Raw genomic sequence first — 17497 nt, forward strand, 5'->3', positions numbered from 1 at the left:
GTTCCTCAATAAAAAGTCACAGACTAAGTAGGTACATAAACAGTACCCAGCATTTTGTTGCCCTCAAGAAACGCACATCAGTGACAAATGCAGACACTTCCTTAGAGTAAAAGACTGAGAAAAAAGTTTCCAAACAAATGGTCCCAAAAAACAAGCTGGAATAGCATTCTAATATCAAATAAAATCAACTTTTAAGCAAAAGTTATCAAGAAAGATAAGGAAGGACACTTCATATTTATCAAAGAATAAATTCACCAAAATGAACTCTTAATCCTGAATATCTATGCTCCAAATGCAAGGGCACCAACATTTATAGAAGAAACCTTACTAAATAAAGCTCAAAGCACACATTGCACCTCACATAATAATAATGGGAAAATTTAAAACTGTGCTGTTATCAGTGCATAAATTATGGAAACAGAAAATAAACAGAAATATAGTGAAGCTAACAGAAAGTTCGAATCAAATGGATTTAACAGATATCTACAGAACATTTCATCATAAAACAAAAAAAAAATACACATTCTTCTCAGCACCTCATAATACCTTCTCCAAAATTAACCATATAATTGGTCACAAAACAGGCCTCAACAGATATAAGAAGACTGAAATAATCCTTGCATCCTATAAGATCGCCATGGACTAAGGATGGTCTTCAATAACAACAAAAACAACAGAAAGTGCACATACATGTGGAAGCTGAACAATGCTCTACTAAATGATAACTTGGTCAAGAATGAAATAAAGAAAGAAATTAAAGACTTTTTAGAATTTAATGAAACTGAAGGGACAACATACCGAAACTTATGGGACTCAATATAAGCAGTGCTAAGAGGAAAACTCATAGCTCTGAGTGCCTCCAATAAGAACCTGGAAAGAGCATATATTAGCAGCTTGACAACACTTCTGAAAGCTCTAGAACAAAAATAAGAAAATACACCCAAGAGGAATAGACAGAAAAAAAATCAAACTCTGGGTGGAAATCAACCAAATTGGAAATTACATATATATATATGTGTGTGTGTGTGTGTGTGTGTGTGTGTGTGTGTGTGTGTGTGTGTGTGTGTGTGTGTGTGTAACTCTTTGAGAAAATCAACAACATAGATAAACCCTTAGCTAGACTACCCAGAAGCTACAGGGACAGGAAACCAAACTGGAAAATCTGGATGAAATGGAAAATTTTCTAGATAGATACTAGGTACCAAAGTTAAATCAGGATCCATAAGCAGTCTCGTAACACTGACAGAAATAGAAGCACTCATTAAAAGTCTCCCAAAACGGAACATTCCAGGACCAGAACAATTAAGTGCAGAACTCTATCATACCTCCAAAGAAGATCTAATATCAGTACTCTTCAAACTATTCTACAAAATAGAAACAGAAGGAATCATACCCAATTTCTTCTATGAAGCCAGAATTATACTTTTACCTAAACCACAGAAAGACCCTATAAAGAAAGAGAATTTCAGACCAATTTCCCTTATTAATATCCATGCAAAAATACTCAATAAATTTTTCACAAACTGAATCCAAGAACATCATCCAACATGATCAAGTAGACTTCATCCCAGGGATGCATGGATGGTTCAATATATGGAAATCTGTCAGTGTAATCCACTATACGTAAACAAAATCAAAGAAAAAAATACATAATCTTCTCATTGGATGTTTTGACATTTCACAAAATTCAACAATCCTTCCTCATAAAAGTCTTTGAAAGATGAGGAATTCAAGGACCATACCTAAACTTAATAAAATAGGTCAACAGCATTCCAGTAGCCAACATCAAACAAAATGGAAAGAAACTTGAAATAATCCCACTAAATTAAGGGACTACACAAAGCTACCCGCTCTCTCCCTATTCAATATATTAGTTGACTTTGTAGCCAGAGCAATCAGACAACAAAAGGATGTCAATGAGATAAAAACGGGAAAGGAAGAAGTAGAAGCATTACTATTTGAAGATAATATGATATTATACTTATGTGTCCCTAAAATTTGCCCCACAGAACTCCTAAACATGATAAAAAACTTCAGCACAGTGACTGGATATAAAATTAACTCAAAGGAATTAGTAGCCTTTCTCTACTCAAATAATAAACATGCTGAGAAAGATATTAGGTAAATGACACCCTTGAATACAGACAATGCAAATTGATACATTCTTATCTCCATTTACAAAGCTGAGGTTCCAAGTGGACCAAGAACAACCGCATAAAACCAGATACACTCAAATTAATAGAAGAGAAAGTGGGGAAGAGCCTTGAACGAATTGGTACAGGGTATAATTTCCTGACCAGAACACCAATGACTTATGCACTAAGATCAAGAATTGTCAAATGACATTGAAAAGCTTCTGTAAGTCATAGGACACTCTCAATAGGACAAAATGGCAGCCAACACACTGTGAAAAGAGATTTACCTATCCTTCATCTGATAGATGGCTAATAACCAATATACACAAAGAACTTAAGTTAGACTCCAGAGAATCAAATAACCCTATTGAAAAATAGAGTACAGAGCTAAAAAACTAATTCTCAATGGAGGAATATTGAATGTCTGAGGACCACCTAAAAATGTTCAACATCCTTAGTCATCAGGGAAAGGGAAATCAAAACAACCCTGAGATTCCAGCTTATACCAGTCAGAAAAGCTATGATCAAAATTCAGGTGACAGCAGATACTGGCTAAGATGTGAAGAAAGAGCAATAGGAATGCTGCTGTTGTTGGGATTGCAAGCTGTTACAACTGTGGAAATCAGCTGTGGTTCCTCAGAATATTGGACATAATAATTCCTGAAGACCCAGGTATAGCACTCCTGGGTATATACCCAAATGATGTTCCATGCTGACTTCTTTTTTTTTTCTTTTTTTCTGGAGCTGGGGACCAAACCCAGGGCCTTATGCTTTCTAGGCAAGTGCTCTACCACTGAGCTAAATCCCCAACCCTCCAAATGATGTTCCAATACAGGCTCTACCGCTGAGCTAAATCCCAAACGCTCCAAATGATGTTCCAATACATAACCAGAAAACTTACTCCACTATGTTCACAGTTCCCTTATAAATAATAGCCTGAAGATGGAAAAACCCAGATTACAATGTAATCAATGCCAGTTAAGTCTGAGCTGCATTTAACCTACCTATGAAAGAGCAGAGGAAATGTACATCAAAGAGAAGTAACTCCATCAGTAGTCATAAATTACTGCAATATCATTGCATAAATAATATCTCTGAGGTGTAGTTCTACACAGCAGCTTGTGGTCTTAGGGACCCATATAATGAGAAAAATATGAGAGAGAAAGAGAGAGAGGAAGGGACAGGCTTGTTTTCCAATTATAAAGTAACAGAAATCTATGTTCTAAAAGAATGCACTGGAGAGAGAGAGAAGCCATGGCAGGATGATGGAGGCTGATGTTAAGATTCTGCTTTGTGTTTTTACAGGTTGTTATTAATGTTCTAAGGGATGGATGGTACCAGGATTTGTATGTTTAGGGGGGCAATTATATCTTATCAAATGGGTCAAAGATTATTGTGTTGTGTGTTCTTTATGTGACGATTTGAGTGTAGCAAAATGTGTGGCGGCAGGAGACACTGGGCCACCGAGGAGTTGGGATATGTTTCCGCCAAGATATTTAGCAGATATCTTGGGGCACTGTGGTGCTGGACCTAGTGAGATAAAAGATCACAATACTTTTTTTTAATTGTTTTATATTATACAACAACAGATGGCGAACCAATGTGATGGACAAGAATCCACTAGTAATCCTAAGAGTTGAGAGAAAATTTTTATTTTCTAAGAGGAGGCCAGCGCCATGTTAGGTCATGTGATATCTCAAGCGTAGAGAATTTAACAAAGAAATAGGAAAAAGCCTGGGCTGGCAGGTTGTGGGTCCCAGGCTGTGTGATAAGTAATGGCAGCTCAGAGTGTTAGAGGATAAAAGCTGCTTTTTAAAGCAAGTTGTTTATAAAGTCTTTCAGGATACTCCAGGTAGAGAACTTTTAGCGTGGGCTCCACGGGAATTTTGGGTTGAAATCCTCATTAGACAAGCTACTTCTTAATTACAGGTATTATTAAAAGGTGATTAAGTTTGTTTTTAGAAAATAGAGAGTAAAGAGATTACCTGCATCAGGTGGGGATTTTCATCCATGGTTCAGAAATCAGATAGAAAAAAAAATTATTCACTAACTCCAAGTAGAGAGTTGTGATGAATGTCTGTAACACCAGGAAGAGTGAATGCAGACATATATTATAGACGTTATTAAGGTTAAAGAAAAATCTGTGGCTCTGGGTAGAGAGCTTAACAGATGGATATATTTTGGGCTGAAGTCCTGAGTTTTAAGTGGCTTATTGGTTTTAGAATTGAGAGAAGGTGTTTAAGTTTGTTTTAAGGAAAAAGATTACCCGAATCATGTGGGGATTTTCATTTTCATTTTCATTTTCATTTTCATCTATGGTTCAGAACTTAGATAGGGAAAAATTGGTCACTAACTCCAAAAAGAGAGTTGTGATAAATGCCTGTAACACCAGGGAGAGTGAATGCAGACATATATTATCGAAGTTATTAAGGTTAATGAAAAATCTGTGGCTCCTGGTAGAGAACTTGACATATTGAGATATTTTGGGCTAAAGTCCTGGTTTGATATGTTGCTTATTGATATTGGAATTGATAGAAAGTATTTGGTTTGTTTTATGAATTACCCGGCTAAAGACCATATGGCTTGTTGATGCAGGCTAGTGAGGGTTTGTGGTTACTTTTGATATTTACCACAGGAAGCTTGAATTCTCTTTACGTGGGCTCCATGGGAATTTTGGGTTAATTTCCCGACATCACAGAGTACAAAAGCCTATCATGCTCATTGTTTAGGTTACTTCCTTTTTAAAAAATTGCTTAGTCTTCATGATGGGTGTGACTTTGAGTTTTATGGTTATATTATTACTCTGGGAGAGAGTGCAAGACACAAGCTTTTCTGGTTTCAGACTAAGGAACACAGTATTTTGGGAGAAAGATTTTGTCTTTGTGTTCTAAAAAGTGTAATTAGGCTCTGGAAATCTCACAGAGTCATACTGATCATATTTGATAGAGGTAGACTGCCTGAGAAAATTAATTCAGGAGAAACAAACAAAAAGAGATTTTGATTCTAAACCTTTTTCTTGAGAGTTATATTTTACAGAGTGTGCCTACTTGGATTCCTGGTCTCAAAGACTTTCAGCTGGGTCCAGTTAGGCACATTTGCTACAGCATTTGCTTCATTCTTCCTACCCCCTTTCCCCAAGGATATTTCAACGCCCATTTACAGCTTGAATAAGTTATAGAGGAGTCATCACCCCAGTTCCCTGGACTTTGGGGGGCCAAAAGTTGTTATTCTCAAGTTGCTTTTATGAGGAATTTAAAATTGGTTGTATTGTAACAGGAAGGAATTAGCTAGATTGAGTTACACAGTCATAATCTCATTTGTTAACTAGGCTAAAATCCTATCTTTGCTTTGATATAGAATTTATTTGTTAAAAGTTTAAAAGTATAAGGTTTATAGCCAGTCCTTATATTGATGTCATTACAAACTTCTAAATTAATTACACATGTGAGTTAAGGGTCAAATAGCAAATATATTACTGACGTGAGAGTACTTTCAAGATATTATTGAGATATAGAGACAACAGAAGAGATTGTCTTATATAAGTGGATGATTTTCAAAAACATCAGAAATCCACAAAATTTGAGATTTATAATTATTTATCTTTTGTTGAGACATAGCTGTTCCTAACAGTTCCCCTTTGGTGGATTTAATGAAGAATTTGCACATCTCTACCTCCAGGTGAGGCAATACTTTGTGGCTAGGCAGCCACTGCACAAAACTGCCTGTTTCATCTGCAGACAAATACTGTCCAGAAAAGGACAAATTATGCAAAATAGTTGACTGATAAACTCTGCCAAGACAGGTGGTCAGCCCTTCAAAATATGCATTTCAAGAGTCTGTTAGTTGATTTGGGGCCAGAAGGCTGAAGGCTTGTGCTCACATGTTGCTAACAGGGGACTGTGCTAGTGGAGATTTGTCTCTACAACCTCTCAGTTCTGGAAGCTGTGCTAGGCTGCCTTTGTGTATAGATATCTGGTCTTTCTCAGATTTCTGACAGGGTTGAAGGCTGATTACAGTCTCATAGTATATCAGGCTATTTAACTCTGAATATACATATTTTATTGGATACTTATCTGATAGTATACAAACTAGCCAAGATATAATATAGATTTTAAGCCTTTCTTAACATGGAATGGTTAATTAAATGTTCTGTTTAACTGATATAGTGATGGACTGGGTGTTGAGTATATCTTATATTTTATAAATTATAGAATGGTAATAATTGTACTCAATTTATATATAGTGAAAAGGCTTTTTAACTGGACAAAAAGGGGAAAATGTGGTTTGTCCTGGAATTATCTGTATTTTGATGCCAATTCCACTGCCCCAAAGAAAGCTGCCTAGTCATGTGCTCAGGAATCAGGTGACTTCACCAGAAACTTCTCCCCAATTGAATTTGTAAAATACAGGTGGGGGGCAGGTACAGGATAGAAGGAGGCCTGTCATTGGAGAAGGAAAGATGGGCGGAAGAGAAGTTTGAAGGAAGGGAAGGAGACTGGAACAGAAAGGAAGAGAGAGAGAGAGAGAGAGAGAGAGAGAGAGAGAGAGAGAGAGACAGAGAGACAGAGAAAGAGAGAGAGACAGAGACAGAGACACAGAGAGAGACAGAGACAGAGAGACAGAGAAGCAGTGACAGGATGATGGAGTTTTTGACATTAAGATTCCACTCTGTGTATTTACAGGTAGTTATTAATGTTCTAAGGGATGGGTGGTACTGGGCTTTGCATGTTTAGGTGGGCAATTATATCTTATCAATTGGGTCAAAAAAAAAAAAAAAAGGATGCACCAACAGCAGATTTAATGACGAGACCTAGAAACTGTCAAATGCTCCTCATTTTCTTTTGAAATGATTAAAGAAGTTCTCTGTGAAGGAGATTCACTTTTGTTAAACCTTGTATTTTGATGAGAAAACTTACATTCCGTGCTGTGATCTATCAGAGGAAGCACCCATTGCTGTATCTCTCGATCTCTCTAACTTCAAATATGCTTTCCTTCCTCTTGGATGATCACTTACTTTCTCCTCCTTGCAAAGTGCACCAATCACTTACATCATGTCCAGGACACAGCTCTCCCCTTGGTTTTCTTGCCCACTCTCAGATGTCTACTAGACTCTTTCAGAAAGCTCTTCCTTGTGGAATGGGGAGATACATACTTCAGTAGGTGAAAGTGTTTATGACAAACACATGAGTATTTGAGCTGAGATTACCAGAAACCATATAAAAAGCAATGTGCCTATATTAGTCTGTAACCCTAACACTCCAGAGGTCAGGAGGATACATGCAACTCGTGGGTCAGCCAGTGTCTAGGTTTAATAACCTGGGGTTATTCACCTTGGGGAGCAGACAAAGGGAGAGAAAAGAAGGAGTGAAAAAACAATAGAAGATGCCAACTAAAACTTTGTCCTTCACATAAGAATACATGAACGCACCAACCTATAGTGATAATTACGCATGTAACATCACACAAGTATGTGTATATGTACTCATATACTTATATAAAAGCAAAGCTCCATAAATGAGATAAAATGTATATTTTTTTCTTTCTATGATTTGCTTAGTATGATTAAAATACTTACAAGCAGTTGCATTTAATTTTTTACAAAAAGAAATGAACGACAAAACAAACATTTACATTTTTTACTGCTCAAAGGTTTATGCATGCATGCCATATTTTCCTTATTCAATACTCGGTTGTTGGAAAAGACTGATGTACTTATTTTATCTTTCCTCTTCCTTACTTACTTAAATTTTGAGTATAACAGAAACCCTCGAGCAATCAATTTCTCTTCTCATAAACTCTCCATGAACAAACTCAAACCACTATACCTGGAAAATACTTAAAATTGAATCTTTTTAGGGAGGGACACAGTCACAGGCAGCTGAGATTTTGCCTAAGTTTCCCTGAGAAACCTCACTTAGCAAGAGGGAAGCTCTATTCTTCTCCAATGTGATCTTAGAGATTCTATGAGACTTCTGTCTGGAATCCCCATGGACCACCCTGATACAAAATACCTAGAGTAGAAATACCATTGTGCATTGTTTTTGGCTTTCTGCTTTCATTTTTTTCAACAGACACAGGAGTTGGGTAGATGTGACAGGTGTATTTCAAATTCTACCAAGTATTATGCCTTATAAAATCATAATATTTTTCGCTGATAAAATTTGCTCACTGAAATTCCATAAAATGTTTGGTGATCTGCGACTAATTAAATATTCCATGAATATAGTGTTTGTAGTATAAATATGAGGGAAATGAGCCATGCATAAAAAAAAGGTACAATGACCTAAGTTCATCCTAGACATGGGGAAGTGAAGATAGACAGATCTTTTGAATTTTCAGTCTGTCTAGTCTAGTCTGCTAGACAACCTTCTGGTTCTAGTAAGAGACAATGATTCAAAATGAAGGTAGGCAGCTCCTGAGAAATGACAACTTCCACTCTGTATTTTATCATTTTATTTCTATGTCTGTTTCTCTAATAGCATAGTGTAAAGTGAAGATAAAGTGTTAAGGTTTCATCCTGAGATCCTGAGCTCATAAATTTGCAAATAATACTTAATGCCAGACACAGTGAGGGAACTTGAGACTCAAACTCACAAGTGAATATAAGTGTGTGGAATCACAGAATCTCTCTCTCTCTCTCTCTCTCTCTCTCTCTCTCTCTCTCTCTCTCTCTCTCTCTCTTTCTCTGCTGTAAAACAACTACCTAAAATATTCACACAGTTCTAAGTTTGAAGATGAACGTTAGTCATGATCGTGCCTCTTGATTGTCAACATAATAGAATCTAGTGTCTAGACTGGGTTACTTGAAGTGAGAAGGACACTTTAAAACATGCACTACCATTTTCTGGGCTAGGGTCTCAAACTGTATACAAAGGAGAAAGCAAGCTGAACATCAGTATTTACCTTTCTCTGTGGTGTGTATAATTGATACAGTGGAAACTATAAAGCTTTCCTAGAGGTAAGAAATAGTGTAGACCTAATAGACATGAGACTTTAGACATTCCCTTCTGGGACTGAGCTGATAAAAAAAAAGAGGACTAGGTCCTTGGTGTACTATAGAGTTGGGTATGAATTCTGGTCTTGCCATTTGACAGATGTGAATAACATTGAAAGCAATCATATAACTTTTCTGTAATCACCATTTCTCAGCCCCAGTTTACATACTCTTATGGAATATCAAGGTTCTTGTGAGATATACATGATCAATAAGCCAAAATCACTAAGAATTAAGAAATTTTAATGTACTGTTAGAGTTGTTAAATGGTGGTAAAGACACAGACCATCAGTGGAAGAAACCATCCATATTTACACTCACATCTCCTGGCAGCTCTCCTCTAGGCCACATCCACACTGCTGGACTCCAGGAACATAACCTCCCCAGTAAGGGTGCCTTTCATTGGACCTCCCAATCCACCAGGTGAACGGGGCTTCATCTAAAAGACAAGATGTTTCATAAGTCAGGAGTGCAATCTGAAAGACTATAGAGGAGCTCATAGTGGGGTGTGTGTGTGTGTGTGTGTGTGTGTGTGTATGTGTGTGTGTGTGTGTGTGTGTGTGTGTGTTTATACGTATAAAATCTCTCTTTCCACTCCTCCCCATCTCTTTTCCATACATTCTGCATTTCATTTTGCCTTTCATCTTTTATTTCTTTCAACTCTGTATATTTTAATGCATGCATACAGGTTTGCATATAAAAAGAAACCTTTACGAAAAAAGCATAGTGATGAATGACACCATGAAATTTCAGGGACAGAAACTCAAATTGATACAGACTAGAAAATAGTACAGCTCATCAAGATGACTCAGCAAAAATGATTTTAAATGCTTACTTTATTTATATGTGTAACAGAGCAAATTTTACAGTTTAAATAATGCATAACAGAATGATTTGATATAGTTTTAGGCAAAGAAAGAGAAAAAGGAAAATTTCCAGTTTGCAAAATTCCTCCCTTCAAAAAATGTTTTTAAATATTGATTTTAAGTGGGTCAGTGCCACATGTGTTTTCAGTGACTAGATATTTTTGATTACTATTGTACTGTTAGTGGAATTTAAAACAAACCTGAATTTCACAATCACTACCTCAGAAGTATAACTGAATTTGATACTTTTTGAATGCCAAGATTATTTACTTCAATATAAAGGCAGAAGATTTCACATATCTTTCATAAATAAGGGAAACAATGACAAATCAGTCAAAACAAGAAAAAAACAACAGCTTTGATCTGTGTGCAAATTTCTATTCTTCCTCATCATTTACATTACCTAACATTACTCTCATGATCTTCTTTCTAAATTTTAAATCAGCTTTTATACAAACAAAACACACACACACACACCCCTCCATAGACATATGGATTGAATGATGTCTCTTCAAAATTATTGAAGACAAAGTAACACAGTAAAGACCAAGATTAGCTAAATATGTGATCCTTTTTAGTAGATGGTAAAGGGTAGAAATTAAGGGTAAATAGATTTTAAGTACATGAAAAAGGTATTCTCCCCATTGATTTTTTTGTTACAACAATATACTAGTAGCAAAGTGACCTTTTACTCTAAGAAAAGTCATGAACTCTAAAGATCATAGACCTAAGAGGGAATGAGCATATGCAGACCATACCCCTGTAAGCCAGGGAAAGCATTCTGAAATAATGATTCACTGAGAAATTGGAGCAAAAATCAATAATAAATGTGGGGTCCTGATTTCAATATTACGTTTCCCTTGTCTGTGAATACCATAGTCACATATAGCTGTGATCCAGAAAAATTATAGCATATCCTAAACAAGAACCAAAATAGACATGGAGGCTTTGGATAGCATCAGCTGAACACTCCCAACTCAGCTTCACTTGGCAATTTATGTCTTATTTTTGTTTAGCATATGTTAGATACTTAAAATAAAGGTATTGATGGCAGTTTTTCATTATTTTCAAGATTTAAGAGTTTATTGTTCAGACAGTGGGTATAGTGCAATTGTCGTTTAATGCTTACTTAGCTTGCAAGGAGTTCTGGTTTGGTTTCTCATCACCATATACATAAACCAAATACAGTGGTGTGGGCCTGCAATCCAAGCAGTTGTGAGTTGGAGACAAGGATCAGAAGTTCAACATTGTTCTTCCCTATATAACACGTCATAGACCAACCAAGGCAACAAGATGAATTACCTCAATACAAAACAATTCTGAAGAACTTCAAAATTTTGGTGTGTTAGTTCTGGTATATTCAGATTTTACACAATTAGTATTTTTTGCACAGGAAAATTCTTATTTTTCATACAGTCTTTATCCACATATACAGAGCATTCACTTTCTCTGAATTTTTTACTCATCTAAACCTCCCAGAAATCTTTGAGGCAAATAAGCATGAAGAAAACATTTAGAAGTCCAATGCTATAAAACACAAAAAAGGGGGAAGTTTTTTTGTGAAAATAATAATTATTTTAGGATGCGAAATCTTGAGAATAGCTGGAAAAGTATATCTTCATTCCACTATCACTTCTTGTACTAATCAGTATGAAATACCGTGATACATGAAGTTCCCTAAATGGGTACGAATATGAAAATTACAGGGGAATGGCTTAAAAAAAATGAAAAAGTGTGTGTGTGTGTGTGTGTGTGTTTGTGTGTGTGTGTGTGTGTGTGTGTGTGTGTACCTGAATGCACAAGCATGTGTGTGCAAGTAGAAGCCAGAGATGGTGTCCAGTATCTTTCACAACCATTTTCCACATCATTTTTTGAGACAGAATCTCTCTTTGAACCGAGAATATATCAATTCAGTTAGACTAGTTGAGTAAGAAGGTCCTGGGATCCTCTTGTCTCTAGTCTCAACACCAGAACTACAGATATTCATGACATACTGAGTATTTACATGGCTCCTGTTTGTTTTTGCTTTTATTTTTTATTGACATGGTTCTACCAATTTAACTCAGGTCCTCATAATCGCAAAAAGCAAACAAACAAATACACAAACAACAAAACGCAACCAATGAGGCCATATCTCTCTCTTGAAAATGTAATCCGACGAGCGAACTTGAGCCTCGGGACCACAGGTAAGACCAACTTTTCTGCTGCAAGAAAGCTGCCTGGTGAGCTTGGGACACACGGAAGCAGAATTCCTCTAGGACTGGGCACGTTCTGTGTTTACAGGAAGTCCCACACCCTCGGATCCCGGACCGCAGCAGCTCTCTGCTCCCAGACCCTGTGAGAGAGAGACCCAACTGCCTGGTCAGGTGGGCACTCCTGAGGCTGCAGAGCAGAAGAGACCACCAACACTGCTCAACCCTGCCCACATCCCTGGCCCAAGAGGAAACTGTATAAGGCCTCTGGGCTCCCGTGGGGGAGGGCCCAGGAGCGGCAGGACCCCTGCCTGAGACACCGCAGGAACATGAAGGAAACAGACCAGATAAACAGTTCTCTGCACCCAAATCCCATGGGAGGGAGAGCTAAACCTTCAGAGAGGCAGACAAGCCTGGGAAACCAGAAGAGACTGCTCTCCGTACACACATCTCAGACGCCAGAGGAAAACACCAAAGACCATCTGGAACCCTGGTGAACTGAAGCTCCTGGAAGGGGCGGCACAGGTATTCCTGGTTGCTGCCACCGCAGAGAGCCCGTGGGCAGCACCCCACGAGCGAACTTGAGCCTCGGGACCACAGGTAAGACCAACTTTTCTGCTGCAAGAAAGCTGCCTGGTGAACTCAAGACACAGGCCCACAGGAACAGCTGAAGAACTGTAGAGAGGAAAAACTACACGCCCGAAAGCAGAACACTCTGTCCCCATAACTGGCTGAAAGAAAACAGGAAAACAGGTCTACAGCACTCCTGACACACAGGCTTATAGGACAGTCTAGCCACTGTCAGAAATAGCAGAACAAAGTAACACTAGAGATAATCTGATGGCGAGAGGCAAGCACAGGAACCCAAGCAACAGAAACCAAGACTACTTGGCATCATCGGAGTACAATTCTCCCACCAAAACAAACATGGAATATCCAAACACACCAGAAAAGCAAGATCTAGTTTCAAAATCATATTTGATCATGATGCTGGAGGAATTCAAGAAAGATGTGAAGAACTCCCTTAGGGAAACACAGGAAAACATTAATAAACAAGTAGAAGCCTACAGAGAGGAATCGCAAAAATCCCTGAAAGAATTCCAGGAAAACACAATCAAACAGTTGAAGGAATTAAAAATGGAAATAGAAGCAATCAAGAAAGAACACATGGAAACAACCCTGGATATAGAAAACCAAAAGAAGAGACAAGGAGCTGTAGATACAAGCTTCACCAACAGAATACTAGAGATGGAAGAGAGAATCTCAGGAGCAGAAGATTCCATAGAAATCATTGACTCAACTGTCAAAGATAATGTAAAGCAGAAAAAGCTACTGGTCCAAAACATACAGGAAATCCAGGACTCAATGAGAAGATCAAACCTAAGGATAATAGGTATAGAAGAGAGTGAAGACTCCCAGCTCAAAGGACCAGTAAATATCTTCAACAAAATCATAGAAGAAAACTTCCCTAACCTAAAAAAAGAGATACCCATAGGCATACAAGAAGCCTACAGAACTCCAAATAGATTGGACCAGAAAAGAAACACCTCCCGTCACATAATAGTCAAAACACCAAACGCACAAAATAAAGAAAGAATATTAAAAGCAGTAAGGGAAAAAGGTCAAGTAACATGTAAAGGCAGACCTATCAGAATCACACCAGACTTCTCGCCAGAAACTATGAAGGCCAGAAGATCCTGGACTGATGTCATACAGACCCTAAGAGAACACAAATGCCAGCCCAGGTTACTGTATCCTGCAAAACTCTCAATTAACATAGATGGAGAAACCAAGATATTCCATGACAAAACCAAATTTACACAATATCTTTCTACAAATCCAGCACTACAAAGGATAATAAAGGGTAAAGCCCAACATAAGGAGGCAAGCTATAACCTAGAAGAAGCAAGAAACTAATCGTCTTGGCAACAAAACAAAGAGAATGAAAGCACACAAACATAACCTCACATCCATATATGAATATAACGGGAAGCAATAATCACTATTCCTTAATATCTCTCAACATCAATGGCCTCAACTCCCCAATAAAAAGACATAGATTAACAAACTGGATACGCAACAAGGACCCTGCATTCTGCTGCCTACAGGAAACACACCTCAGAGACAAAGACAGACATTACCTCAGAGTGAAAGGCTGGAAAACAATTTTCCAAGCAAATGGTCAGAAGAAGCAAGCTGGAGTAGCCATTCTAATATCAAATAAAATCAATTTTCAATTAAAAGTCATCAAAAAAGTTAAGGAAGGACACTTCATATTCATCAAAGGAAAAATTCACCAAGATGAACTCTCAATCCTAAATATCTATGCCCCAAATACAAGGGCACCTACATATGTAAAAGAAACCTTACTAAAGCTCAAAACACTCATTGCACCTAACACAATAATAGTGGGAGATTTCAACACCCCACTCTCATCAATGGACAGATCATGGAAACAGAAATTGAACAGAGATGTCGACAGACTAAGAGAAGTCATGAGCCAAATGGACTTAACGGATATTTATAGAACATTCTATCCTAAAGCAAAAGGATATACCTTCTTCTCAGCTCCTCATGGTACTTTCTCCAAAATTGACCATATAATTGGTCAAAAAACGGGCCTCAACAGGTACAGAAAGATAGAAATAATCCCATGCATGCTATCGGACCACCACGGCCTAAAACTGGTCTTCAATAACAATCAAGGAAGAATGCCCACATATACTTGGAAATTGAACAATGCTCTACTCAATGATAACCTGGTCAAGGAAGAAATAAAGAAAGAAATTAAAAACTTTTTAGAATTTAATGAAAATGAAGGTACAACATACCCAAACTTATGGGACACAATGAAAGCTGTGCTAAGAGGAAAACTCATAGCGCTGAGTGCCTGCAGAAAGAAACAGGAAAGAGCATATATCAGCAGCTTGACAGCACACCTAAGAGCTCTAGAACAAAAAGAAGCACATACACCCAGGAGGAGTAGAAGGCAGGAAATAATCAAACTCAGAGCTGAAATCAACCAAGTAGAAACAAAAAGGACCATAGAAAGAATCAACAGAACCAAAAGTTGGTTCTTTGAGAAAATCAACAAGATAGATAAACCCTTAGCCAGACTAACGAGAGGACACAGAGAGTGCGTCCAAATTAACAAAATCAGAAAGGAAAAGGGAGACATAACAACAGATTCAGAGGAAATTCAAAGAATCATCAGATCTTACTATAAAAACCTATATTCAACAAAACTTGAAAATCTTCAGGAAATGGACAATTTCCTAGACAGATACCGGGTACCGAAGTTAAATCAGGAACAGATAAACCAGTTAAACAACCCCATAACTCCTAAGGAAATAGAAGCAGTCATTAAAGGTCTCCCAACCAAAAAGAGCCTAGGTCCAGACGGGTTTAGTGCAGAATTCTACCAAACCTTCAGAGAAGACCTCATACCAATATTATCCAAACTATTCCACAAAATTGAAACAGATGGATCACTACCGAATACCTTCTACGAAGCCACAATTACTCTTATACCTAAACCACACAAAGACACAACAAAGAAAGAGAACTTCAGACTAATTTCCCTTATGAATATCGACGCAAAAATACTCAACAAAATTCTGGCAAACCGAATCCAAGAGCACATCAAAACAATCATCCACCATGTCCAAGTAGGCTTCATCCCAGGCATGCAGGAATGGTTTAATATACGGAAAACCATCAATGTGATCCATTATATAAACAAACTGAAAGAACAAAACCACATGATCATTTCATTAGACGCTGAGAAAGCATTTGACAAAATTCAACACCACTTCATGATAAAAGTCCTGGAAAAAATAGGAATTCAAGGCCCATACCTGAACATAGTAAAAGCCATATACAGCAAACCAGTTGCTAACATTAAACTAAATGGAGAAAAACTCAAAGCAATCCCACTAAAATCAGGGACTAGACAAGGCTGCCCACTCTCTCCCTACTTATTCAATATAGTTCTTGAAGTTCTAGGCAGAGCAATCAGACAACAAAAGGAGGTCAAGGGGATACAGATGGGAAAAGAAGAAGTCAAAATATCACTGTTTGCAGATGATATGATAGTGTATTTAAGTGATCCCAAAAGTTCCACCAGAGAACTATTAAAGCTGATAAACAACTTCAGCAAAGTGGCTGGGTATAAAATTAACTCAAATAAATCAGTAGCCTTCCTCTACACAAAAGAGAAACAAGCCGAGAAAGAAATTAGGGAAACGACACCCTTCATAATAAACTCAAATAATATAAAGTACCTCGGTGTGACTTTAACCAAGCAAGTAAAAGATCTGTACAATAAGAACTTCAAGACACTGAAGAAGGAAATTGAAGAAGACCTCAGAAGATGGAAAGATCTCCCATGCTCATGGATTGGCAGGATTAATATAGTAAAAATGGCCATTTTACCAAAAGCAATCTACAGATTCAATGCAATCCCCATCAAAATACCAATCCAATTCTTCAAAGAGTTAGACAGAACAATTTGCAAATTCATCTGGAATAACAAAAAACCCAGGATAGCTAAAGCTATCCTCAACAATAAAAGGACTTCAGGGGGAATCACTATCCCTGAACTCAAGCAGTATTACAGAGCAATAGTGATAAAAACTGCATGGTATTGGTACAGAGACAGACAGATAGACCAATGGAATAGAATTGAAGACCCAGAAATGAACCCACACACCTATGGTCACTTGATTTTTGACAAAGGAGCCAAAACCATCAAATGGAAAAAAGATAGCATTTTCAGCAAATGGTGCTGGTTCAACTGGAGGTCAACATGTAGAAGAATGAAGATCGATCCATGCTTATCACCCTGTACAAAGCTTAAGTCCAAGTGGATCAAGGACCTCAACATCAAACCAGACACACTCAAACTAATAGAAGAAAAACTAGGGAAGCATCTGGAACACATGGGCACTGGAAAAAATTTCCTAAATAAAACACCAATGGCTTACGCTCTAAGATCAAGAATCGACAAATGGGATCTCATAAAACTGCAAAGCTTCTGTAAGGCAAAGGACACTGTGGTTAGGACAAAACGGCAACCAACAGATTGGGAAAAGATCTTTACCAATCCTACAACAGATAGAGGCCTTATATCCAAAATATACAAAGAACTCAAGAAGTTAGACTGCAGGGAAACAAATAACCCTATTAAAAATGGGGTTCAGAGCTAAACAAAGAATTCACAGCTGAGGAATGCCAAATGGCTGAGAAACACCTAAAGAAATGTTCAACATCTTTAGTCATAAGGGAAATGCAAATCAAAACAACCCTGAG

General features: G+C 37.6%; 1 protein-coding gene across 2 annotated transcripts in view; it reads right to left on the bottom strand.

Annotated features, from left to right (window-relative positions):
• The window catches only part of Cntnap5bl1 (contactin associated protein family member 5B like 1), a 1004796-nt gene that overhangs the window by 182542 nt on the left and 804757 nt on the right, over window positions 1-17497 (bottom strand). For both annotated transcript variants that reach the window (NM_001329899.3, XM_063272228.1), the window contains 1 exon segment: window positions 9451-9568. In NM_001329899.3, the coding sequence (NP_001316828.2) occupies window positions 9451-9568 (118 nt within the window).

The sequence above is a fragment of the Rattus norvegicus genome, chromosome 13 (assembly GCF_036323735.1).
Source record: "Rattus norvegicus strain BN/NHsdMcwi chromosome 13, GRCr8, whole genome shotgun sequence".
Lineage (NCBI taxonomy): Eukaryota > Metazoa > Chordata > Mammalia > Rodentia > Muridae > Rattus > Rattus norvegicus.